General features: G+C 44.5%; 1 protein-coding gene across 2 annotated transcripts in view; it reads left to right on the forward strand.

Moving 5' to 3' along the window:
• KIAA1549 (KIAA1549 ortholog) overlaps positions 1–26,771 on the forward strand; it is a 150,489-nt gene that overhangs the window by 57,978 nt on the left and 65,740 nt on the right. For both annotated transcript variants that reach the window (XM_032275858.1, XM_032275859.1), the window contains exons 2-9: positions 4,874–7,561; positions 11,744–11,832; positions 12,927–13,104; positions 15,082–15,212; positions 17,111–17,294; positions 19,128–19,187; positions 20,416–20,564; positions 25,815–25,992. In XM_032275858.1, coding sequence (XP_032131749.1) covers positions 4,874–7,561; positions 11,744–11,832; positions 12,927–13,104; positions 15,082–15,212; positions 17,111–17,294; positions 19,128–19,187; positions 20,416–20,564; positions 25,815–25,992 — 3,657 coding nt within the window. The remainder of the gene's footprint in view (positions 1–4,873; positions 7,562–11,743; positions 11,833–12,926; positions 13,105–15,081; positions 15,213–17,110; positions 17,295–19,127; positions 19,188–20,415; positions 20,565–25,814; positions 25,993–26,771) is intronic.

Below are 26,771 nucleotides of genomic sequence, written 5' to 3' on the forward strand. Positions count from 1 at the left end.
CTTCCAAATGCGTTTGTGATTTGTTTTAAAAGAGAACTTGCTCCTTGTTCAGATCTAATATTTCAAAACAAACGATAACATAGCAGTTTTAAAACAGACACATAAAATGATTTATCCTTAGGAAAACGTTCAGAATTCTGCGGCACCTGATTTGGCAGAACTGTGATGTTATTACTTCTTACATTTATAACTTGTAAGCCTTTGCTGTAGAAAAGAACGGCTGCCATTTTACTGTGGTCACTGTGGTCATAATAAGTATCATGTTTTCTTTCACCTGTGCTCAGGATGTGACAGGTAAGTGATACAAGCGCTTAGGCAAGGAATCCTAGAGCTGGGGTGTGTGGAAGACAACATGCCTTATGGTATTGCTGTGAAACAGCTTAAAATATTGACGAAAAAATCCTTCTTATATTGTTTATTCATTTTAAAAGTTCATATGATGGAGAAAGAAATATGACCCTTTAAGCATTTTATATATGGTTTAAGTTGGTGACTTTCAAATGCTAGGAGAACCAGCTAGAAATATTTTATCTAGAGCACTAAATATTATTTACAAATTTTGGTATACAGAAACAAAAATCTATTTACAGAATTTTGTCTTAACTCTTGATCTCTGGCTCTGCTAGTGAGTCGATAATACCTCTGGCTGTCCCTCTTATAGCTTCTATGCATAACTATTTTAATTCCATGTAATAATGTCTTTTGTAAACTCACAAATTACATAGCAGTATCACTGTTCATTTATACCATCGATATTTGTTTAGATTTAACCGTATGTTTATCTTTTTTTTTTTTTTTTTGAGACAGAGTCTCGCTGTGTTGCCCAGGCTGGAGTGCAATGGTGCAATCTTGGCTCACTGCAACCTCTGCCTCCCAGCTCAAGCAATTCTCCTGCCTCAGCCTCCAAGTAGCTGGGACTACAGGTGCATGCCACCACACCCAGCTAATTTTTTATTTTTGGTAGAGATGGAGTTTCACCATGTTGGCCACGCTGATCTCGAACTCCTGACTCAGGTGATCCACCTGCCTCAGCCTCCCAAAGTACTGGGATTACAGGTGTGATACACCACATCTGGCCATATGTTTATGATTTATTCTCTATTCTCAGATCTTCTTGCTGAGATAATAACCCTTCTTCTCGAAGGGTATCCTTATTTAGAAGCTCCGTTACTGTGGGTCTTCTGTTGGTTTAACCACCGTTAAGCTGAAAATGTCTTGATAGAGAGTTTTCCTGGTTATTCACCTCTAAGATGTGAGATAGTTTCTCTCAGCCCTTGAGGATTTTGTTTCATTGTCATCTGGCTTCTAATTCTGTGAGGCAGTTACTTTTGCTAGTTTAGTTTAGTTGCTGTTTCCTTTTTCTCTGACTGCTTTGACAATTTCTCTTTGTCTTTAATCTGTGATATCATTATGTGTATAAGTATGGGTTTTTTTTTTTTTTTTTAATTCACTCTCCTTGGGATTTTTTTGGTCTTTCTGAATTGAATGGTTCATGTCCGTTATTAATTTTGGTAAATTCTTAGCATGTTGCCTTTGAATATTATGTCTACCCTATTCCCTTTTATTTTTTTTCCTAAAACTTTGAGGAAATGTATGTTGGACTGTCTTATTCTGTCTTCTATGTCTCTTAACTTCATTTTTTAATATTTCACATTTCTTTGTTTCCCTATGCCCTTTTCTGAGTAATTTCTTCAGACCTATCCCACAGGTCACTAATTCTTGCTTCAGCTGTGTCTAAATTGCTGTTTTACATGTATATTGAGTTTAAAATTTATTAATTATAAAATTTTTATTTCTAAATGTGTTAAAAATATTTCTGGCCGACTTTTATAGTCTCTTACTCATTACTCATGTTTTCAGTCTTCTCTTTATTATTATAAATGAATTGTATAGAACTTTAAAAAATGGATCTCATAATTCCAGTATCTAAAGTCTTTATAGATCTGATTCAGTTTAGTTGGCCTTTTTTAAAAATATTTTTTTATGGGATTTCTCTTGACTTTTGTTCACAGTACTTTGCTTTCCTATGTATTTTATAATTTCTAATTCTGTGCTCTGCAGCTCTAGCTGCAGGAATACTTTGAAACCAGGCTGTGAGTGTGTTCTTCTGGGCATGATGTATGCTAGTTTCTGACAGGTGCTAGAGACCTGGTCAACTTTAAATTATGACTCAAACATACAGTTGCCAGGACCATACAAGTAATACAGGGGCGATGTTTCGTACCATAGCTATACAAAGTCAAAGTTGAGACGTATATTTTTCCTTTGTTTGTCTTAAACAGCAGAAAGTTATTGTCTCACCATTCTGAAGGCTAGAAGTCCAAGTTCAAGGTGTGGGTTCCTTCTGAAGCCTGTGAGGGAGAATCTGCTGCAGGGTCCTCCCCTAGCTGCTGGTGATTTGCTGTCAATATTTGATGTTCTTTGACTTGTAGATGCATCATCATGATATCTGCCTTCATCTTCACATGGTGTTCTACCTCTGTGTATGTCTGTGTCCAAATTTCCACTTTTATTTGAGACGGAGTCTCACTCTGTCTCCCAGGCTGGAGTGCAGTGGCGTGATCTCAGCTTACCAAACCTTCTGCCTCCCAGGTTCAAGTGATTCTCCTGCCTCAGCCTCCCAGGTAGCTGGGATGACAGGCATGTGCCACCATACCTGGCTAATTTTTGTATTTTTAGTAGAGATGGGGTTTTACCGTGTTGGCAAGGCTGGTCTCGAACTCCTAACCTCGTGATCCACCCGCCTTGGCCTCCCAAAGTGTTGAAATTACAGGCATGAGCCACTGAGCTCCTCCCAAATTTCCACCTTTTATGAGGTCATCAGTATATTAGATGAGGGACCCACCCTACTTCAGTATGACCTCATCCGGGCTGATTACATCTCCACTGACCCTGTTGCCAAATATGGTCATATTGCGAGGTCCTGGGGGCTGGGATTTCAACATAGGAATATTGGGAGCACATAATACAAGTCATAGCAGTGTCTTAACCTGGATGTAACCCCCAGAAAGCAAAGCCTGAGACATGGGTTTATGTGCATATTTTATTCTAGGCCATGATCCTGAGGAGCAGAAGCGAGAGACTGAGGAGAGTCCAACAGGGAAAAGGGAAAGTCAGTCCAGGGTGCTCTCAAGTCAGACTGTATTAGAAGCCAGTAGCTGCTTTTGCCGTCTTCTGAAAAGTGGACGTATTTTCTCCTAACTCACTCTTTCTCTGAGATTATGACACTTCCCGCCTCCACTTTTGGAAAATGGTCTTCAGTTGGGTTCTTATCTCCTTGTCTAGGCCAACACTTGTCTCTTGGTCCCCGGTGGCCTAAGCAGCAGGCCAACTGGTCCAGTACCTGCCTTGGGTCCCCCGTCTCTGCCCTAATGCAGCTCCTGTTTTATTCCCGCACTCAGCACTTTCTCCTTATTGTCTTGCAGGCCATCCAGTCACTTGGAAGATGGTTTTCAAACTTTTCTTAAGTAATCTTAAATGTTCCGAAGTAGAGAGTTTTAAGATCTCTAGTCTGCTATATTGCTAGAAATAGAATAGAAATGACTTACTTAAAAAAAAAAAATAGAGTGAACTCAAGACTATCCTTATACCATTTCACACAGATACGTTCTGATAGACTGCTGGGATTAGAGAAATGAGATGTTGTTATGGATTGCGATAGTTGCTCAGTCCCCCGGCCTGGGCTGCCGAGGACAGTCCCTGGGCCCTGGGTTTTCATCAGTGGCTGGGCTGTCACTTGTCCTGTTTCTCTAGGTTACGTTGTATCTGAATTACAGGTGGAGAGGCCTCAGGTTACTAAATGATAATGTCAGCTGTCACAAGATTAAGGAATAAACACGTTTGAACAGATGTTGGGATAATCCTTGGATTCCATTCATTTATCGAACTGTTATTGATTGAGCTCCTACTATAGATCATTTACTGTGCTGGGCACTGGGGAAGCAGGTAAACAGTGCCCGTCTAGAAAGCCCAGAATCTAGTGAGCAGACAGTTCATTTTGGTGGGCATGATAAGGACAGGGAGAAGTCTAGGGCGAGGCGCCAACCCAGCTTTAGAGCGTTGAGGATGAAGCTCCTATCTGTGCTGCATTTGAAGGGCCAGCAGGAGCCATCCAGGTAGAGAACCAGGGAAGCACATTCCAGGTGGCGGTGAGAATGTGCGCAGCCGTGGAGGCCACAGGGTGTTTGGGTTTGGGGAACTGCCAGGTTCCAGAGCATAGCTGGGAAGGCCTGAGAGAGGGGCAGGAAATGATGGAAGCTGGGACTGCAGGAAGCCTGGGGCCTTCATGTAGAAGCCTCAGCCACTGTGTTGGGGAGCACAGCTGGGGAACGAGGGAGCCCTCTTACTTAGGTAGTGACTGATGTAATGAGTTGCTGTGTTCATTTCTCTTAGAAGCCAGCTTCTATCATGGAAGAGAAAACACGCAGGCTCTGGAGTCAAGGCAGCCTTATATTCAGATTCCAGCTCCACTCTGTCTGGGTGGTCTTGAAATTGATTTATTTACCTTTGGGAAATCTCTCTTTCCTCATGTCATAAATGAGAGAAAATGGACTAAACAGCCTCCTCTGTTTCTGGTATCCCATGGTTCTGTGGGAAAAACTATGTAAATGTGTAATCACCCCCCCGCACCCCCAAAGACACACAGCTTAGGTTAAAAACAGTGGCCAAGTTTAGGAATATTTGCAGATATTGTCCTGATGGTAATTCTGTCAATTTCTGGTTTCCAGCTAGCTGTTTAACTTCTGACAGTGGTTCATGGATATTTACAGTGAATGGATGTTTGTTGGATGAGTAAATTCTCATGCCTGAAACAAAACGTTAGCCACGTGGCTTCCAATGCATTGCACTAACCCAGCTCTGATTTTCCCGATAGATGAGCTCTCTCCGGAACAGCACAACCTTTCCTTATACTCCGTGGAGCTCGTGCTGAAGAAAAGCACTGGGCACAGCGCTGCACAAGTGGCCTTAACAGAAACCACACCAGAGTCCCAGCACAGCAGTCCTCTCCATGTCACAGCTCCGCCATCTGCCACTACTTTTGATACAGCCTTTTTTAACCAAGGAAAACAGACCGAAAGTACAGCAGCTCACAGCATCTTTGTGGCAACTTACGTGTCAGTGACGAGTAATGAGGTGGCCGTCGATGACGATGAGATGGATAACTTTCTGCCAGATACTCACTGGGCCACTCCACGGATGGTTTCTCCAATACAGTATATCACTGTCAGCCCACCGGGGCTGCCCAGGGGAGCGTTGGAACCCATGCTCACTCCGTCATTACCCATGGTTTCTTTACAAGATGAAGAAGTGACATCGGGCTGGCAGAACACAACGCGACAACCAGCAGCATATGCTGAGTCCGCCAGTCATTTCCACGCCTTTCGGTCAGCTTTTCACACCTCTGAGGGCATTGTTCCAACTCCTGGCAGGAATTTGGTGCTTTATCCTACTGATGCTTACAGTCATTTATCAGGCAGGACTCTGCCAGAGATGGTGGCTTCCCTAACAGAGGGTGTGGAAACCCCCCTTTTTTTAAGCTCCTGGTCTTTAATGTCGCAGCCATTAGGCAATGGCATTACTAGACCGTTTCCCTCCTTGGGAGAGGTCTCACAGCCTCCAGAGGAGGTTTGGGCCACAAGTACAGGCAGATACCCTGATGTGACCACTGTGTTGAGTCAAAGTCTAGAAGAAACCACCTCTCCAAGAACATACTCTACTGTGACTGCGTCGCACACTGCCCTTGGATTTGGCAGGACACATTCTGCGTTGCTTTCAACCTCTCTTGCATTTGTGTCCTTTTTTGCTCCACCAACTGATGTTTCTTCTAAGCCCTTTCTCCCTAGTGATTCCAGCAAGACATCAGAATCGCTCAGCCATTCAGCTCTCTCCAGTGCCGTGGACAGCACTCCCCTCCTGAGCCTGGTGTCCTCATTCAGACCATACACTTGGTGCGCAGCCTGCACTGTGGCTTCACCTCAGCACGTTCTGGCCACGAGCCTCGTGGAGAAAGATGTGGGATCAGGGGATGGTGCAGAGACCCTGACAGTGACCGTGCTGGAAGAAAGCAGCATCTCTCTAATGAGTAGCATCGTAGCAGACTTCTCTGAATTTGAGGAAGACCCTCCAGTGTTTAATACGCTTTTCCCCTCCAGACCTGTGGTCCCACTTTCTTCCAGATCCATGGAAATCTCAGAGATGAGTGTTGGTGTTTCCGCCGAGGTAGATATGAGCAGTGTTACAACCACGCAGGCTCCCCCTGCGCATGGCCACCTCTCTGTGCCGGCGTCACTCCATTCTGCTGCTGGCTCCTCGTCTGTTGCGGAAACGCAGGTGATACCGTCCAGCGTGACCACTACATTCGTCTCGGTCATCACCAGCATTCTCCTTGACTCATCTCTCTCTGCCGTAGCTAACAAAAACACACCATCGCCTGCCGTCAGAGACCCGAGTGTTTTTACGCCTTACAGCGTGGTTCCTTCAGTGGAGTCTTCACTTTTCTCTGACCAAGGTTCTTCCAGTTTTTCCGATTATAAACCCGGAGGTGCTTTGGATTTCGCATCCAGCTTTTTCTCAACGCCCCCGCTGGAACTCAGTAGCTCCATCTCTTCACCTTCGGAAGCGTCTCTGTCTCTGATGCCAAGTGACCTGTCCCCCTTCATGTCTCAGCCTTTTTCTACCTTGGTTGAGACATTTAGATTGTTCCACTCGAGTGATCTACAGTCATCTCAGCTGTCTCTTCCCAGCTCCACAGATCTTGAGTTTTCGCAGCTGCAGCCAAGTTCTGAGCTGCCTTTAAACACCGTCACTTTCCTACCTAGCCTCTCCAAAGCGTCGCCATGGTCAAGCTTCCCTTCTGATTCTCTGGAGTTTGTTGAAGCGTCGATGGTTTCACTGATAGATTCAGAAGCTCATTTTACCTCAGCTTTCACTGAAACTACCTCCTATCTTGAGTCTTCACTCTCTTCCTGTGAATCCGCAGTCACCACACTGGTGCCCCCCAGCTCTGGGTCTTTTGACATCTTGACTGCCGGGATTCATGCAACTTTGCCATTGACCACTGTCCACACAACGCCCATTTTACCTGCGTTTTCTTTGTTCTCAACTCTGACACCTCCTGACGATCAAATCAGTGCTACAGACGGTCACGCGTCTGTCCTAGCCTCTTTCTCCAAAGCCATTCCCACTGGCACGGTGTTGATCACTGACACGTACCCGCCAGCAGGGTCCTCGTTTGTTTCTGAAGCGACCCCCTTCCCTCTGCCCACAGAGCTGAGCACCGTGGACCCATTGCTAACACCCACAGAGGTGCCACTGAACAGCTCCACGGAAGTGAGCCCAGCCAGCACCGGTGCTGCCACTGCTGGTCCCCTCGACTCCATGCTGATGAGCGACGCCCCAAGTCAGAGCCCCTCAGAGAGCAGCGCGGCTCCTCCCCTGCCGTCCCTGCATCCCGTGACTGCCTTTACTCTCAAAGCAACAGTCGACACGCCAACACTGGCCACCGCCAAGCCGCCATATGTTTGTGATATCACAGTCCCTGATGCCTATCTGATCACAACTGGTAAGGCCCAGCTTCCTGCTGCCTCTCTGGGGTGGGCGGTCTTTCTAAGGAGCTTGTGTGCAGTGCCTCTGGGGCCTGGAGCTTTGCGGTTAAGAGCAGAGGCGCTGGGCTCAGCTAACTCCCAGGTAGCACTCCTCCACTTACCTCCTGCAAGTTCTCGGGACAGTTATTGAGCCTCTCTAATCGTCTGCTACCTCACCCATTCAACAAGGGGCTTAGTTAAACCTGCTTCGTTGGGCTGATATTCAGATATAAATGCATTAGTGCCTGCAGCACACTCCACCACGCCTGCCACATCAGAGCACACACGGGATGATGCCTATTAGTCAGCAGTCACAAGGAGAACAAATATTAGAACAAATCCAAGAACTAAACAAGCCTTGGAAGTTCTTGGTAGGATCTTTGTCTGCCATAACCCAGTAGGTGCATAGATGACATAGTTTAAGCAAAACACTTTTTTGTTTAGTTCAATCAATGAGTTGGGCAGCTACGTAAGGGTAACCCTTGCAATTTCTTATGCATTTACTCTCCTTACTTTTCTTTGAAAGCAGACTGCATTTTGCTCTCATAAGTCCCTGTAAATGGCACTTTGGTCCTGAGGAAAGAAAAGTAGAGGATGGGCGTGGTGGCTCATGCCTGTCATCCCAGTACTTTGGGAGGCCGAGGCAGGTGGATCACCTGAGGTCGGGAGTTCGCGACCAGCCTGACCAACATGGAGAAACCCCGTCTCTACTAAAAATACAAAAAAATTAGCCAGGCGTGGTGGCAAATACCTGTAATCCCAGCTACTCGGGAGGCTGAGGCAGGAGAATCGCTTGAACCCAGGAGGCAGAGGTTGCAGTGAGCTGAGATTGTGCCATTGCACTCTAGCCTGAGCAACAAGAGTGAAACTCCATCTCAAAAAAAAAAAAAAAAAAAGAAAGAAAAGAAAAGAAAAGAAAAACAGAGTAACTAAATGTCCTCTGAATCCAGTTTCAGCCTGTGGCTCCCTCCCCCGGCAGCCTGGGTTGCTAGCAGACTGACCAGCAGCTTCCCTTGCAGTGGCATGGCTGCCGTGGCTGCATGAAGCTGGCGTCCGCCTAAGGACATGCCTGACAGGTAGACTTATTTCAAGGGTAACGTCCTGCGATGGTGGCCTGCTTGGTCAGGGTCTCCGCCTTTCTCCTCACAAGAGATGACAGGTGTGTGTGGTCTTGAGGGCCATGACTGTGTCTGAACCACAGCTTGGTTGATTTTGGTAGGAGTGGAGCACAGAAATGGAAAAGAGTCAAAAATGGCAGAAGGGGTAGAGGAGTGGGGTGGAGTGGACCAGGAAGGAGAGGAACAGAGAATGTGGAGGGGGAAGAGGAGGAGAACGGTGGGTCTTTTCCCTCCTGTGGTTGGGGCAGGGGGCTGGGAGCCTTTGCTCACTGTCACAGTGCCACGTCCCTCTGAGCAAGCAGGTGGGAGCGAGGATCCTGATGGCAGGTACGTGTCAGTGATCAACACCGTACTGGGGGAATGGTTTTGGAGAAAGAGGCTGGGACAGCCTTTGCTCCCTACATCCCAAAGGGAAACATTCATTATTCCATGTGACAAGGGATGATTGAGCACTTAGTATGTGTGCGGTGCTTCTGGAAGCTTTTAGGGATATACAGATGGGTAAAATACAAGCCGTCCTTTGAGCAGCTCAGGGCCCAGGAAGACGGTACTGAGCCAGCCACAGGGTAACGGTGGTTACCGTGGAGTTTCCAAGAGTGGCTATTTGGGATGATCAGGGATGGGTTTGGAAGAATGTGAAACTGGAGATTCCCACAAAAGGAAGAATAGAACGTTGTCATTTGAGGATGAAGAGACAGTGTCTTCTGGGGAAGGAGACAGTCATCATGGCTGGAGATGAGGCACTGTGTTGGGAGGAGCAGGTAATTATGCTAGGAAATGTAGCTGGAACAAAATCATGAACTTGACTCTCAAGATGAGAGCAGTCCAGGGAGGAGGGGAAAGAATTATTCATGCACATGATACTTTTCTTCATTTTTACAAAATTATTACAAAGTAGGTACAAAATTGTTACAAAGTGGTCAGTTGTTAAGCAGCTTATTAAGAGAGTTATTGAAAGCTTCTTTAGGAGTCCTCATAGCTGGATTTAACTTTCATATGTGGTTTGCGCTTAATGACATTTGGTGCCTTTATTAGGTATCCATGTATTTTTAACAGCTTTTTGGAGTAAATTCAGCCATTGTAAGTATACTTGAACAGTTTATGTAAATGTTCAGAGTTGCGGGTAAGTGTCCATTCTATTAAATTGTGCCTTTTAGCAGAGATAAGTGCCATCATTTGCTCCCGGTGATACCTTTGACCCAGAGGAAGTAACGGCTCATTTCTCATCTTCATTTAGATTGGACCTTGCTGTCCTTTTCATAGTTATCTGTTAGAGAGTATGGTGAAGGGGTTGAGGTGACTCCATGTACCCCTGAAAGGATTCTTCGTGTGCGTTCTGTGATGGTAAAGCAGAGCCACTGTGGGTGCTGGGGGTCTGTGATGGCGGAGGAAGCACTTGCCTGCACACGCCCTGGGAGGCGTGAGCCGCGCTTCCACCCAGGGCCTTTCTGACCCTGTGCTGCCTCTGGAAGTCTCTCTCGCCTCTCTTCTCTTAGCTCTGGGAAAACTAGACATTTGGGAAAAGATCTGTAAGAGGGTTGTTTGCTGATGATCCCTTTTCCCAAAGACTCGTGTCCTCATATCCTAATGTTGCAGTTTTATATCTTTCTCAGATTCCCCAGAGAAGGTGGAGGTCATAGTGGTGGCTGTAGGGACTTTGCAGAGTGACATTTGGACCAATGATGTCTTTAGCTGTGTGGGGCTGCTTACAATGTATTCTTCCTGCTTTCCTCTTTAGGGATTTTCTGTTTCTGATTTCTCATTCTGCCTCTATTTCCCCCAAGCTTAGCTCTTGAGTTCCTCCCCCTCCCCTCCTCTCCCCTTCCCCCGTTCCTTCTTCCCTCCCTTCCTTCTCTCCCTCCTTCCCTCCCCCGCCTCTCCCTCCCTCCTCCTTTTCTGTTCCCTCCTTCCTGTCTCCCTCCTCCCTCATTTCTCCCACCCTCTTCATTTCCTTCTTTAAATAAGGCATTTTTCTTTCTTTCCACTCTTCCCCTTTCCTTCCTACTCATTTTTTCTTTCCCCTTCAAATCTATGGCATAGTCCAACCCACTTGGAGCCTATGTGGGCCATGCAGAATTGGCTGCTGGTATGACTCAGCAAGGTGGTTAGGGGCTGTGGATTTGTTTCAATGGCCTCATAAACTAATAAAGAAGCCCCCACCCACCTTTAAAAAACATTCAGATCACTGATTTATAGGAAAAAACAATCAAATGTAACTTAAATATTTGTTTTTTAAAGAATGAAGAATGCAGAGTGATTCTGTCTCCAGTTTTAAAAATTAAAATCAGGAAATGGAAAGCAATTACAGTATCAAGTATATTCTAATTCTGCATTATGGGAAGTTGATGGAAGAGGAGACAAAAATTGGGGAAAAGAAGAACAAGCTTACTAAACAGTGAGACAGGCTTATTAGTACAGATTTTTAAATGGAACTTTTAAAATGTGAAGAAAGTTAAATAGAACCAGACTTTGATTATGAGAGAAATTTTATTTTCTACATAAAATTTTAATATGTGGGAATTGTGGAAATCTTTTTTCCCTTATTATTAGTGGTAAAAACTCTTCACGTTTTGCCTTGAAACATTAGGGTAGGAGACCTCTGGTTTTGTTGAGTAACATCTTAAGGCCGTTTAAAATGTGACTTCTGAGAGCTTTTAAAGCCTCCTGTTTTGTTGTCAGGGACAGAACCAAGAGGCAGCCTGGAATTTGTCCAGGTGAAAATGAGAACTAGAAGCCCCTTGTCCCCTGGCTGGGTCATTGCTGCTGATTCCTGATCTAACCTGTCTGGGGCAAAGAGGGTTTTCTTAGTGTGTTGAGCTGATGCTATGCAGAGTTGACCTAGTGTCTTCAAAGTCCCCACTGCTGTTCTTCTCCAGGTAGTTAGCAGCAACTAGATCCTTAACTCCTGTTCCGTCTTGGTCTGGCCTTTGTTTTACAAAAAGACTTTTGGAGCTGCTAATGCATTTTGGCACAGTGCTGGGGTCCAGAGGTGTGATTCATAATGACATTAAAATGCATTTGGTGGTTGGCTTTAATTCGTAGTGCTGGCCAGAAGAGCTGTGCAGGAGTACATCATTACAGCAATCAAAGAAGTACTGAGGATTCACTTCAACCGTGCAGTGGAACTGAAGGTGAGTCCCAGAGGCTCAGGAGTATGATGTCTGTTGGGACTGGGGCTGATGTGAGAGCCCCAGGTTAGAGGCAGGTGATTATGGCCATGGAATCATTCTCTTTTCTCTCTTCCTTCCTGTCTCCTGGGTAACTCCTGCTCATCATCTGGATCTCCACTCCACTGTCACTACATTGGGAAGGCCTTTCCTGATCCCACATGAGGTCAGGGTTAGTCCTTTGGGGGATGTGTTGGCAGAGTTGGAACAAAGGGCTCTCAGACCAGAGGCAGCAGTAAAATCATCTACGTGATTTTACTTCCCTTGATTTACATGAAAGGACTTGGATTCGTGTTTACGTTAGATGTTAGAGTGAGTATAGGTGCATCTTTCTGGACATTTGGTGGGATAGAGATGGAGCTCTAAATCTTTTAGACTGGATCTCATGCTGATACCACTTCTCAATGATCCCAGAAAGCCGCAGTCCATCTAGAGCAGAGTCATCCAGAACCAGAACCGCAGCCCGTGCTTGGCGATGCAGCCGTGAAATGGGGCTTGTCTGAACCGAGATGAGCTATGGGGGAAAATACATACAGACAGACAGGTAGACGACAGACTTCAAAAATGCAGTGAAAAAGGAGTGTAGAGTATCTCATTACTAATGTTTGTATTGACTTCATGTTGAAATGATATTTTAGATATATTAAGTCAAATGCATTTAAAGTTAATTTCACTTGTTCTTATGTCTTTTAATGTGGCCACTAGAAATTTTTTAATTACATGAGTGGCTCCTTATATATTTATTTTGGACAGTGCTGCTCAGTAGAGTAAGTACCCCTTTCTATGTGTTTTAAACACAACAAACACCTTGAATGCCCTATAACTCATTATTCAGTTCTCGTTACTGACCGTTCCTTCTTGCTGCTCTCATAATTTTGTGCTGTTTTTGCAAAGATTGACAGAGAGTAAAAGCAGTAACTAAAATGAAATTTTGATGATCTGTGATGCGCTGCCCCTTCATTTGAAACTACCAGTTTTTTAGTTTATTTATAATTTTTAATTTTTCTAACACAGCTTCCTTTAAGTTTGAATTGTCTTTGTATTTCTTACTTCCCTAGGTTTATGAACTATTTACTGACTTCACTTTCCTGGTAACATCTGGTCCTTTCGTTTACACGGCAATATCGGTCATAAATGTGCTTATAAACAGTAAGCTTGTGCGTGACCAGACTCCTTTAATCTTGTCTGTGAAACCTTCTTTCCTTGTGCCAGAGTCCAGGTTCCAAGTTCAAACAGGTGAGACCAACTCAACAGAGTTGTTTTGATTTGTAAAAAGAATTTCGTTTTATTTTTCTGTATTTTAAAAATATTGGAAATCTTTTGTAGAATTGATTATGATGATGATTTTTAGAGACAAGATCTCACTCTGTCACCCAGGCTGGAATGCAGTGGTGTGATCATAGCTCACTGAAGCCTCAAACCCTTGAGCTCAAACAATCCTCCTGCTTCAGCCTTCTGAATAGTTAGGACTTAAAGTGTACATCACCATGACTGGCTAATTTTTTTGAAAATTATTTTTTTAGACCAGGTGTGGTGGCTCACACCTGTAGTACCACCACTTTGGGAGGCTGAGGCAGACAGATAGCTTGAGCTCATGAGTTTGAGACTAGCCTGGGCAACATGATAAAACCTTGTCTTTACAAAAAATAAAAAAATTTAGACCAGGTGCGATGGCTGATGCCTGTAATCTGAGCACTTTGAGAGGCTGAGGTGGTCGGATCACTTGAGGTCAGGAGTCTGAGATGAGCCTGGGCAACATGGCAAAGCCTCATCTCTACTAAAAATACAAAAATTAGCCGGGGATGGTGGCATACACCTGTAATCCCAGCTACTTGGGTGGCTGAGGCAGGAGAATTGCTTGAACCCAGGAGGTGGAGACTGCAGTGAGACAAGATTGTGCCACTGTACTCCAGCTTGGGCAAGAGGGTGAGACCGTCTTAAAAAAAGAAAAAATTAACGTAAGTTATGTTTTATAGAGACAAGGTCTCCCTAAGTTGCCCAGGCTGGTCTTAAACTCCTGGGCTCAAGCGATCCTCCTGCCTTGGCCTTCCAAAGAGCTGGGATTATGAGTGTGAGCTACCACACCTGACCTTATTATTTAACTTTTAAAAAGTATTTATAATTATGGGAAATTTCAAGCATATGCAAAAGTACATAGGATAGTTTAACAGACCACCATGTACTCATTGCTTGTCTTCAATCATTTTTCTGTTCCTGGCCAGTCTTGTTGTAGCCACACCCCCATCTACCCTCTGCTTCCCCTCCTCTTGCATTATCTTGAAGTAAATCTCAGGCATTGTATCATCTCACCCACACATATTTCAGCCTATATGCCTCTAAAAGAGAAAGACTTTAAAGATGTATATGAAGTTAACAGTAATTTCTTTTTTTTGGGAGACAGAGTCTTGCTCTGTTGCTCAGGCTGGAGTGCAATGGTGTGATCTCTGCTCACTGCAACCTCCGCCCTCGGGCTCAAGCAATTCTCCTGCCTGAGCCTCCTGAGTAGCCGAGATTACGGGTGCCTACCACCACGCCTGGCTAATTTTTATATTTTTAGTAGAGATGGGATTTCATCATTTTGGCCAGGCTGGTTTCAAACTCCTGATCTCAAATGATCTGCCCACCTCAGCCTCCCAAAGTGCTGGGATTACAGGCATGAGCCACCATGCCTGGCAGTTAACAGTAATTTCTAAATGTATTTAATTTTCACTGTAGACATATTCAAACATTTACAAAAGTAGAGAGAATAACATACTAAGCTTACATATACCCACCATTAAGCTTAAAAAAATTATCAGCATCACCAATTTTGTTTCATCTATCCCCCATGAATGTTTTTGTGGACACTAGAGTGTTTTAAAGCAATGCCAGATGTCATGTAATTTCACCCATAAATACTTAAGAATTAATCTACAATGAATTTATATACATTTGAAATGTTTCTATCCCTTGCATCTTTTGGTGCTCACATTCTTATCTTAGATATTTTTCATTTTAAAATGATACCATTCACCTTCACATTGCATGTCTTCATTTGCTGCAAAGTTGCTTTTTACATTTCCATGCAATAATAAGTAGAAATGGTACATCACAGTACTTAATCCCTTGCTGTGGATGAATTAGTTGATTTAGATGCTGTTTCTCTCTTGATTTGTTAATACTTCAGAAGCACGAACACCTCATTGGTGGGACTTTGCTTGTTTTTCTTTTCAGTACTTCAGTTTGTGCCCCCGAGTGTGGATACCGGCTTCTGCAACTTCACCCAGCGCATCGAGAAAGGTCTAATGACAGCTCTCTTTGAAGTGAGAAAACACCACCAGGGAACGTATAACCTCACGGTGCAGGTGAGAATATCACTGAACGCAGAACAGAAGGCTTTAGCCTTTAAAGGGGAAATTGTTCCACATCGTTTAATTTAGGATGTACTTAACTCTTATTCCCTCCAGTGGCGGAAACCCAGTTTACATGGGTCGGGATGGATCTCTTCCTATGGCGTAGGGTCAGCATAGCGTGCATGGGCTGAGCAGCTTTGAAGGTTGCAGAGTAGCTGATACCCGGGGAACTCAAATATGGTGAGCTGAAGAGACGTGACCATATTCAGGAAATTCAAGAATTACCTAGAAAGGAATGGTATCACCCTAAATGTCCAGTGGGGGAGTGCCTACCCATACTGTTGTTTCCATACAGCTACTAAGAACAGGCGTTGTACGTATTGCATGGAAACTGCTAATGTTTTTATATTTCTTTGGTTTTTTTCCGTCTACATTCTTTCCTCTCTTTTTCCAAAATGGATGTCAAAATAGATTTGGGTGCTCCTGGATCCGCTTTCCATATTTCTTGTTTTTTCCTCATATTTTCCATCTCTTTTTATTCTCTGTTTCTACAGTTATTAAATTTTGTCTTCCAAGTCATTAATGTAGTCCTTAGCTGTGTCTATTATGTTATGCAATCTGTCTATTGAATTTTTTAGCTTCTTTTTCATTGCTCTTTGCTCTGTTTCCATCGTAGGCTTTCCTGTGATGTTGCAGTATTGCCTTGAAAGTCTCTGAGGACGTTAATGAGAATTGTTAAAATGCGTCTCCTGTTCCCTGAGTCATTCCTGTTTTCTCTGCAGTCCTTGCTCTGTGTGTTGATCTCTGTGCTTTGCTTTTGTGCTGTTCGTTTCTGTAAATCTGGAGACTGCTGGTTTGTTCTTAGGAATGAAGAACCAACTTGTTCATTTTAGTAGCTGGCACGGCTCTCCCCTTGAGCTGTGGGATATCTTTCTATGTAAGCTCCATCTCCTGGTGGGAAAATTCATCGGAGCGCTGGGTCCGGGGCAGAATATGTCAGGGTGGGCTTCTCTCTGGGTGCGGTGTGTGGTCAGAGGCAAGCAGACAGGGAACCCCCTCCTTCCAGCATCAAGATAAAGAGGCTGTTCCCGGGGGACGGGGCACTTTAGTGTGTGTCTCAGGGCAGAGCCAGCTGTGTTTTCATTCATTTTCTTTCCTTGTCTGTGGTGTGCATGGGAGTTGTCTTAGTCTCTGCTCACCTTCTTGCTTAGGGCCCAGACCTGCCATAGTCCTCTTAGGCAGGGGTGTGTTTTCCCCAGGAGCGGTTCTTTGGCCTGTTCTGGGTGAGGGCCTGACTGCTGCTGGCACCTCTGTGTTGGCCTGGGCGTGACAGTTAGGAAGGACCGAGGAGGAAGGCAATGGACTCAGCTCTTTGGCACAGCCTTGTGATTAATTGCACCGATTACCACCATGGAGCCTGCTCTTGGTCTTGTGCCTGCTGATCTCTACCACGGAGCCCCTCCTGGTCCTCTCGGGGAGCGTGGCCCTCGGCTCTGCTGCAGCCCGTGCTTGTGTGTGTGTTGGATCCTGGCTCCCTCCCTTCTGGTTTATATCAATCCAGTCCCATCCTTTCTCCCTCCCCCAGAGGTTTGACGGAATCACTGGTTTTCTTCCATTCTCAGTGCAGGTGTGGATTTATTCCCCTTTGTTCAGCTTATTGTTATTTCAGTGGGATTTGGGGTAGGAGGGGCTGTACATGTGCTCAGTTCATCACTTAATATAAGAAGCATTTTCAGTAAACTGAGCATTTAAGCTCTTACACAAGGGAACCAGGTTAGAAAGCCAGTTATTTTTCCTTTAAACGCTTTACCTCCTTTTAAAAAATCAGAGGACCTGTGAGAGAGAGATCAGGGTTAAGCCCTCAGCAGAATGTTTTATTTTTGAAGCTTATTCCGGCTTCATTCTTTCAGATCTTGAATATCACCGTCAGTTCCTCAAGGGTGACTCCTCGGCGGGGCCCGGTGAACATCACCTTTGCAGTTAGAAGCGCACAGGGATTCTTGAATGGGTCGGAAGTGAGCGAGCTGCTGAGGAACTTGAGTGTGGTGGAGTTCAGTTTCTATCTGGGATACCCGGTGTTGCAGATTGCAGAGCGTGAGTACGGCCCCCTTGGACACGCTGGGGAGGTCATGTGGCAGGCATTTTTGTTGGTGGACCTCTTCAGAAAACTTTTTTAGTTTTTAAATGACTTGATTTTTAAAACATCATTTTATTTTTTCTTAAGGTGTTGGGGTACTGGTGGCATTTGGTTGCATGAGTAAGTTCTTCGGTGGTGATTTTTTTTGAGATCCTGGGCGCCCATCACCCGAGCAGTATACACAGCGCCATATTTGTAGTCTTTTATCCCTCGCCCCCCTTCCAGTGTCCCCCACAAGTCCCCAAAATCCAGTGTATCATTCTTATGCCTTTGCATCCTCATAGCTTAGCTCCCACATATCAGTGAGAACATATCATATTTGGTTTTCTATTCCTGAATTACTTCACTTAGAATCATAGTATAAGACTTGATCTTCTTAGTGAAGTTTTGGATTCACAGCAGATATGATCAGAAGGTTGAGTGATTTCCCATATACCTCCTGCTTCCGCACATTCGTCACCTCCCCCCTTGTCAGCATCCCCCAGCACAGTGGTCCGTTCGTTACAGGGACCAGCCTGCGTTGATGCATCGTCGTCACCCAGAGCCCATAGTTTACGTTAGGGTTCACTCTGGGCATCATGAATGTGTAATGACATGCAAATGGCATGGATTCTCCATTTTAGTATCATATGGAGTATTTCCACCTGGACAAGTTTTTTTCAAGTGAAATATCTGACTGAGTGGCAGAATATAAATCTGATAAAACTGGATTCAAGCCAGGTGGGTCCGCAGAACCCTGCTTACCCACTGTGCCTGGCTTTATTACCTGGAGAATAAACGGGTGCTATTAAAAAGTACGCGAGTTCTGGAAAAGGCCTAACTGCAGGGAGCGAGAATGGATTTGTGGTTGTCAGCGCTCAAGGGCAGAGGGAAAGCTCGACCACAAAAGGGGGGCAGAAGGCAGTGTTTTGGGGGGCGATGACACTGTTCTGTATCTTCATTGTGGTGATGATTATGTGACTATATATACATTTATCGGAACCCGTAAAAACTGTATGCTGAAAAGAGTGACTTTTACTGTGTAAATTAAAAAAAAAAAAGGTTGAAACATGAAACCTTTCTTCCTGGCCAAAGCAAGTAGGTTCACAATGCAAATGGAGGCAGGCGGCCGGGTCGGGGTGGGGTGGGGGTGGGGGGTGGGGAAGGGGAGCTATTTATTTAAAAAAAATATAGTAGATTCCAGAGTTGAAGTCAGGCCAAAAAAATTCAAATTCTTTTTCAAAATGAAACAACCAAATGGCCTAATGATTTGTAATGTATTTCAGCATATTGTTAATTAAAAGGAAGAACTTTACAAGTTATTCTGTATGAAAGTAGACAGAGATAAAGCTGTTATTTACCAAGAGCAGCTTTCAGTGTCCATGGTGCATATATGCCTGCAAGGAGTCTGCCGGACAGCGGAGACCACTAACTGGCCCGGGGCAAGTCAACACGTGGTCACTTTACCCTGAGACATGGCTGGGAAAGCCAGGCTCTGGGGTACACAGTGTGAACATGCTTTGCTGTGGAACAGTGACATTCAAAGGAGATCTTGCAGGTGACCTCTCTGTGCAGCAGTGTCCTATGATGTGGCTGGAGCCAGCCCTTCATTTCTCTTTCTCTCTCTCTCTGTTCTTGAGACAAATGTGTTCAGAAATTGCTCCTGTCCATGTCCTCACACTAATCTGACATTTTGTTCTTTCATATTTAGAGCTAAACAGTAAAGGCAATGTGTTGTGACTTTGTTGTAGACCTGGGGTTTTTTTCTTACAGATTTTTTTTCTCCTTCCCTAATTCTTTCCCTTTTGTAGCCTTCCAGTATCCACAGCTCAACTTATCTCAGTTGCTGAAGTCCTCTTGGGTCAGAACAGGTATGTTTAACTTATGTAATGTTTTGGGTGCTGTAAGGATATACAGTCTATGCAGGCGTATTGAGAATGATGCTGCCTTTCCTGTTTCCTAAATTTAGGGCAAAATGTACCTTAAATTCTTGGCAAAGAATGAATGAGAAAGGGATTCAAATTTGGCTGTGGTAATGTATCCCACTGAGCTATAGAACAAAAAGGATTGACTTTCTTTAAAATTCATACATCAAGTTCAGGGCAGAATCTAACAGGAACTGACAATATTCTGACCCAAAACAGGGTGAGGTTCAGAAGCAAGGATCTCTCTCTCTCTTTTTTTTTTTTTTTCCTAAAAGTGTTGTTTAGTTTAATAAGGACAAGCAGGGTGGCTTGGCACCTAGGAAGCTTTTTTCTTTTTTTGTCTTAGGGGAGTGGGTCAGATATTTAGAGGTATGGCATTGCAGTTAAAGGCTTTCTAATGTAGTGCACACAAGTCTGAACAGTAGTTACGTTTAGCTGCCCAGCATGCATGCAGCACAGGAACTAGCTGGGCACGAGACAGCATGTGGAGTAGTGATTGTCACCATTCACGGGGTTCCTGTACCTTGCAAGTTCTCTTTGCTGAACACACAGCATCCCATGTCAAGGCCCTACTTCTTTGCGTGGTGCCTTCAGCGGTCTTTTTCAGATAATTTCCATAGTAATTAAGTAACTTGCTTATGGTTTTCTCAAAGAACTTAAACCAGTTCTAGTTGAAAAACACATGTTCCTTCCTCCTAGACCATGCTGGCAAGTGATTGTCTGTCGAGATAATCTTGTCTGAAGTAGATAACTAAAGATGGGCAGGCTTCCTTTTTTCAAGTTAGTTTGTGAGTCCAAGTCTCCGGACAAGATAATGAACTCACACCAATTCCAGAAGTGTTGAGAGATAAGTGCAGACGAAATGTTTGATCTTGTATAGGCGTCCTTCGCGCCAGAGCTCCTGCAGTGCTGAGTTCCCGGGACTTCTGGCTGCCAGTCTGGGTAACACCGAGAGCTTGGAGCTTAGATAAGACGTATGGGCTGCATTTCCTGGACCCTCCCCATTCCTGATCACTGTGTCTCCTTTTAATGTCTCCTGTCTAGGGATTGGCATTTTGTGGCAATCTTGCATTAATTTCAAACTCATATGCACACACACACACACATACACACACCCCGTTTTTTTTACTGCTGACTTGTTTTGGGTGCCGCATGTGTTTTCTTTTAAATGTAGTTCTCTTGGGTGTCGTGGAGAAGCAGCTCCAGAATGAAGTGTTTCAAGCCGAGATGGAACGCAAGCTGGCCCAGCTGCTCAGTGAGGTGTCCACCAGACGCCGAATGTGGAGAAGGGCCACTGTAGCTGCGGGGAACAGTGTGGTGCAGGTACTCCATGTCAGAGGACGAGGGGAAGGAGAGAAGGAGAGGGAGAGCTTGTGTGAGTGCACACACCATCGGAAACCCTGTATTTTTATGCCAATAAGAAGTGCCATGAGAAAATTCTGATTTCGACTGATTTCTATATTGGGTAGCAGGTGAATCTGGCAGCATTTCAGTTCAACTAGCGTCTAGACAAATATTTACCAAGGCCTTAGTAAGTAGTAGGATAACAGTAGACCTTGGGGAGCAGAGCAGAATTGTCCGACTGGGGCCATACTATCATAGGACCTCGTTTATCAAACAGTAGTTTTTAATTAACAGAAGTGTAGCCTGTTTGATAGAATGGTCCGTATTATTGATAGCACCGTAGTGCTGTATCATTCGACTGGAAGAGACCGTAGACCAGATAGAGGGAAATATGCCACCCTCTGCTTGACCACTTCATTTTCTCTGTTCCATGGTATTATGGAGTCATCACTTTGGTTAAGATTTTCAATTTATTTTCTGAGCGAAATCACATCTCTTTAGAAATTACATAGCGAATTAGAGAAATTTTGAAAAAGACATGTAAAAGATGTGTAAAGAATAAAACGAAAATCACCTAAAATTCAATCAACCAAAGAAAATCACTGTAAACATTTTAGCATATTTCCTTCCATTATTTTTTCCTCATGAATTCTGTATTAACACTTGGATGATACTGCGTACATCTTTTTGTAACCTCTTTTCACTTGAGCTTGCTTTCTTTCTCTCTTTTTTCATGAGACAGAGTCTTGCTCTGTTGCTCAGGCTGGAGTGCAGTGGCACAGTCTCAGCTCACTACAACCTCCACCTCCTGGGTTCAAGCGATTCTTCTGCCCCAGCCTTCTGAGTAGCTGGGACTACAGGTGCCCACCACCAGAGACACCTGGTTGTATCATATCACCCTAAATCTTCTTTACTTGGTAAACTGGGAGACAGGTACAAAAGACAGATTTGTTTGAATTGAAATGTGACCCATTTAGAAATGCTCATACTCACAGGAAGTTGGAGGTTGGGACTGTCATTAATTTCCATCTCCATATGAATTACGTGGATTTTTTTCTTTACCAATTGCTGACTTGTTGAGCTACAAAAATGGGATATTTAGAGCTATGGCATTTCAGAAACAGGAAACCCGGGTAGAACTCTGAAGCAGGGGGTGTGGGCTGGCAGGCAGGGTGAGGAGGTGGGTGGGTTAGAGGCATTAGAGAAAAAGATGCAAATGACATTGGCTGTGGGTGGCTGGGTGGGGGTGTGGACATGTTGCCTCAAACTGCATCATTGTCCTCTAGCCCTTTTACCAAGTGTGTCCCTCTCATGATTACCCCCTCCCAGAAATGTAGTTCTTAGATTTCTAAAATAGTTCCTTTGCCAGATGCAGTAAGTTACAGAGAAATTTAAAAACTAATCACAATTGGGAGTAATTATTAAATAAGTATAAAAAAAGAATACAAATTAGAATGAATTATAAAAGCTTTGCCTCATTCAACAATTCCTGGCTTCATAGAGCCTAAGGCCTAGGTGTGAGTTCACATATACACATAAAACTCTTATAGGACACCATAAAAGGATATATAACGGGGCTAAATTTGACATACAAGCTCCCTAAGTAGGCATGCAGGTTTGGAAAAGTTAACCAGGCTATCCAGGCGAATGTGCCGTCTGGTAGATTGCTTATAAGCCGTGCTCTGCTTCTCTTCCCACTTAGAGTGATGAAACAAGAAGATGTAGACAAGTATTTGTGTACAGTGGTACATGGCTGTCCATCAAAACTTAATTTGTAAAAGTGAAAATGTTGAAACAACCTAGATATCCAGCAACTGGGGAATGGGTAAATAAAATTATAGTAAATCTTTCTGTGTTGGAATTTTATGCAGCCATTTAAAAAAAATTAGTGAATGATAAAGAAAAATGTTCAAGTAGGCCGTGCGCAGTGGCTCACACCTGTAATCCCAGCACTTTGGGAGGCCGAGGTGGGTGGATCACTTGAGGCCAGGAGTTTGAGACAAGCCTGGCCAACAAGGTGAAACCTGATCTCTACTAAATATATAAAAATGATCCGGGCATGGTGGCCTGTGCCTGTAATCCCAGCTACTCAGGAGGCTGGGGCATGAGAATCACTTGAACCTAGGAGGCGGAGGTTCCACTGAGCTAAGAGCACACCAGTGCACTCCAGCCTCGGGGACAGAGTGGGATTCTTTCTCATAAAACAAACAAACAAAAAACACTAACAACAAAGCTCAAGTGAAGAGAGGTTACAAAAGTATTTATGCCATGTAATCCAAATGTTAATATAGAATTCATGGAGAAAAAGTATAGAAAAAAATGCTAAAGTGTTTACAATGATTTTCTTTGGTTGGTTGAATTTTAGGTGATTTTCATTTTTATTCTGTCTTTTTTTGCATATGTTTTTCAACATTTCTCCAATTGGCTCTGTAATTTCTAGAGCGATGTGATTTTGCTCAGAAGATAAATTTAAAAATCAAACAGAAAAGTGATGATGACTCCGTAATACCATGGTAATGAGGGTTCCAGATAGGAATCTTATAGGTCTAGAGAGAACACTGCGATTCGCTTTTCCTGGCTCACTTTCCGCCTGGATGTCTTAGTCCACTGGTGTTGTCATAAAGGAATACCTGAGGCTGACTGTGTAAAGAAAAGGGTTTATTTGGCTCACGGTTCTTCAGGCTGTACAAAAAGCATAGTGCCAATGACATAGCGAGGGCCTGGGGCTGCTTCCCCTCTTGCTGGAAGGCGAAGGGAAGCCAGTGTAGAAATCACATGGCAAGAGAGAAAGCAAGAGAGAGAGGGGAGGGAGGTGCCAGGCTGTTTCTAACACCAGCTCTCTCAGGAACTAGCAGAGCAAGAACTCATTCCCTCGAGGTCAGCACCAAGCCATTCATGAGAGACCTGCCTCCCTGACTCAGATACCTGCCATCCGGCCCCCCCACCAACACCAGGGATCACATTTCAACATGGAGAGTTAGAGGGGGTCAAACATCCAAAATGCAGCAGTAGACAAACTTGTAGAATCTTTCATCAAGGTGGGTATCAACTGGGTTTGCGGGGGTTGTGATTTCTACAAGAAGAAACCGTACATATAAATTTATTAGAACTTAGAATTTTTTTTTTTGCAGCAGAGTCTGGCTCTGCCATCCAAGCTGGAGTGCAGTGGTGTGATCTCAGCTCACTGCAACCTCCATCTCCCAGGTTCAAGCGATTCTCCTGCCTCAGCCTCCAGAGTAGCTGGGATTACAGGCATGCACCAGAATGCTCAGCTAATTTTTTGTATTTTTAGTAGAGTCAGGGTTTCACCATGTTAGTCAGGCGGTCTTGAACTCCTGACCTCATGCAACCCGCCTGCCTCGGCTTCCCAAAGTGCTAGGATTATAGATGTGAGCCACCGTTGCCCGGCCTAGAACTTTTAAAATGCAATAAGTAGGTACATGGGTAGAGAGACAGGTGGATGTAATCTACTTCCTTTTCAGTAGCCCTTTGATAGCATTTCATTCTAAAAGCTAATAAAGAGTTAATTACACCAGGCGTGGTGGCGTGTGCCTGTAGTCCCAGCTACTCGGGAGGCTGAGGTGGGAGGATCGCTTGAGTCCAGGAGTTCTGGGCTGTAGCGCTATGCCAATTGGGTGTCCGCACTAAGTTTGGCATCAACATGGTGACCTCCTGGGAGCCGGGGACCACCAGGTTGCCTAAGGAGGGGTGAACCGGCCCAGGTCGGAAACGGAGCAGGTCAAAACTCCCGTGCTGATCAGTAGTGGGATCGAGCCTGTGTATAGCCACTGCACTTCAGCCTGGGCAACATAGCAAGACCCTGTCTCTTAAAATAAATAAATAAAAATAAAAAAAAGAAAAGTTAATCACCACAACGCCATTGTCAGGGAGGGAGTAGCCAGTCTCCTGACTGGCTTTGAAACAGCAGCCTGAGGGCAGGACAATGAGTCCTTCTCAGGATGAAGCATGAAGAACAGGTTGTTGAGGGAAGAGGGTTTGGATGTGTGCTGTTAAGGATCTTTAGACATGATCTGGAAGAAGTTCACAGTGAAATCATGAAACTGCTCATCTGCCAGAAGCTTCCCATGTTGAAGGAGGAGTCCAACAGCTCTTTCCAGAGCACAGGGCGGCGTCACACATCCACATGTGTGGACAGAGAAGTAGCAGCTGCATTTTGCCAATGGCAAATGTAGAGACCAAAGATTTAAATGGCATCTGTAAAATAAGGAGCTCGGAGCCATCGCTGATCCTTTTCTTAGGACAGAAGTCTGGAGTTTTCCTAGAGTCTAAAGGGACAATAAAATTGTTACATATTGTTAAGAGAAATAGAGCAAAATGAAAAGGTGTTATAGGTCAAGTGTGCCAGATTTTTAAATAAGGGTATAAAAAGACTGCCTTTTAACAACAGAGAGAGAGAAGTTTTGGGATGAATCAAAGTATTATTTGACCCACAAGATTATGAATTTATGAGGTTTATTGTCCATAGACCAGTAGTGGTGGGGGTGATTTTGTTCTCCAGGGTGCATCTGGCAGTGTCTGGAGATGTTTGGGTTGTACCTTGGGCCGTGCAGGGTGGGGGCACTGGTGGGTTGAGGGCACGGATGCCACTAACCATCTACAATGCTCCCCACATCAAGGGATTGTCGGTAGAGCTGAGGTTGAGAAGCCCTACCCTGGAAGAATGAGGGGGAAGTATCAGTAGACTCAAGAAAGACGGAACCTTCCTTTGTTAGGGGAGCTTGGCTGTTAGGCAACTATGCCACCTTGGTCCCAGCCAAATAAACCCTCCTTCCTCCTGTTAAAAAAGAAAAAAAAAAAAAGAAAGGATTGGGCAGAACCATCAATAGTCTCAGAGAATGAGGGAAGTACCTAACCCCACGGTTAATGTTGGGAGGATGGTGCGATGTGATCAGCACGTCTGAGATTTGGGGACAATTCTAGAGCACCTGGATTCACCAGCCGGTTCTGTGCATCCTCCCTGCCCTTTTGCCCCAGAGAAGATGCAGAGTGAGATCAAGCAACCTGCTACTCCACACAGAGGAACTCTCCACTGTCCCTCTTCCCATCAGCAGAGAGCACCGTGGTGATTCTGGGGCCCCGGATGCTTTACAGAGCTTATTATGAGATTTGGAATAAATCCTGAGTGACACAGTCAGGATTCAGTGACCTGAGAGAGATCATCTAGAAATATGAGCTCCTGCAACGTGAATGGTTTCTGTTATCTTTCAGGTGGTAAATGTGTCAAGGCTGGAGGGAGATGACAATCCTGTACAGCTCATCTACTTTGTGGAGGATCAAGATGGAGAAAGACTCAGTGCAGTCAAGTCTTCGGACCTGATTAACAAGATGGACCTCCAGAGAGCAGCCATTATCTTGGGTTACCGAATTCAAGGCGCCATTGCCCAGCGTAAGTGCCTGAGGTGCTGTCGCCTGGGCAGTGCTGGGCTCCAAAGCCAGGCTTGTCCTGACAGTGAGCTCTCAATGTGAAGCATGCTGATGTGTGTAAACCCTGATGATGAAGTGCCAGTTGTTAAAATTCATTCACCAAGACCTTCTTTATTTGGATTTCAGTTGCTTGTAGGTTTAGCCTACACTGCTGTTTTTTCTACCTAGGGCTTTACGTGTGGGGTGTTACAGTGATTTATACTGCCTTACATCAGCTTTAATGTCTGTCCCTCATTCCTCTACTACTTCTTTTTTTATTATTATAAATTTTGTCTTAGGCAAAGTAATGTGTTTGCTCTGTATTTATTCCAGAATCTTCTGTGTCCTGTTTTGAACATTGGCAGGGACAGTGAGTCATGCAGGAAGCGGAGAGGTACACCCTGGATTTACTGGCTTCCTTCAGGGTCTTTTAACACAAAGAAGTCCTTGATCCTTCCCCTTCTCAATCCTGTTTCTCTCCCACCTATCCTCACCCCACTCTGCAGTGTAGACAGAGGTGTTCTGATGTTTCTTTATTATTGTTGGAAGATTTCACTCCTGCCTGCCTGGCCCTGGCTGCTCTAGTACTTTCCACCACACAGATTTTGAGTATTTAAAAGTGAAGAAAAAGGAGGCACATGGAATAGTGTATTTTTCTACCTTTAGGGTATGAATCAGATCCCTCTTTTTTTTTTTTTTTTTTTTTTTTGAGAAAGGGTCTTGCTCTGTCACCCAGGCTGTAGTACAGTGGTACGGTCATGG

The sequence above is a fragment of the Sapajus apella genome, unplaced genomic scaffold, assembly GCF_009761245.1.
Source record: "Sapajus apella isolate SASKATOON/1434 unplaced genomic scaffold, GSC_monkey_1.0 scaffold7, whole genome shotgun sequence".
Classification (NCBI taxonomy): domain Eukaryota; kingdom Metazoa; phylum Chordata; class Mammalia; order Primates; family Cebidae; genus Sapajus; species Sapajus apella.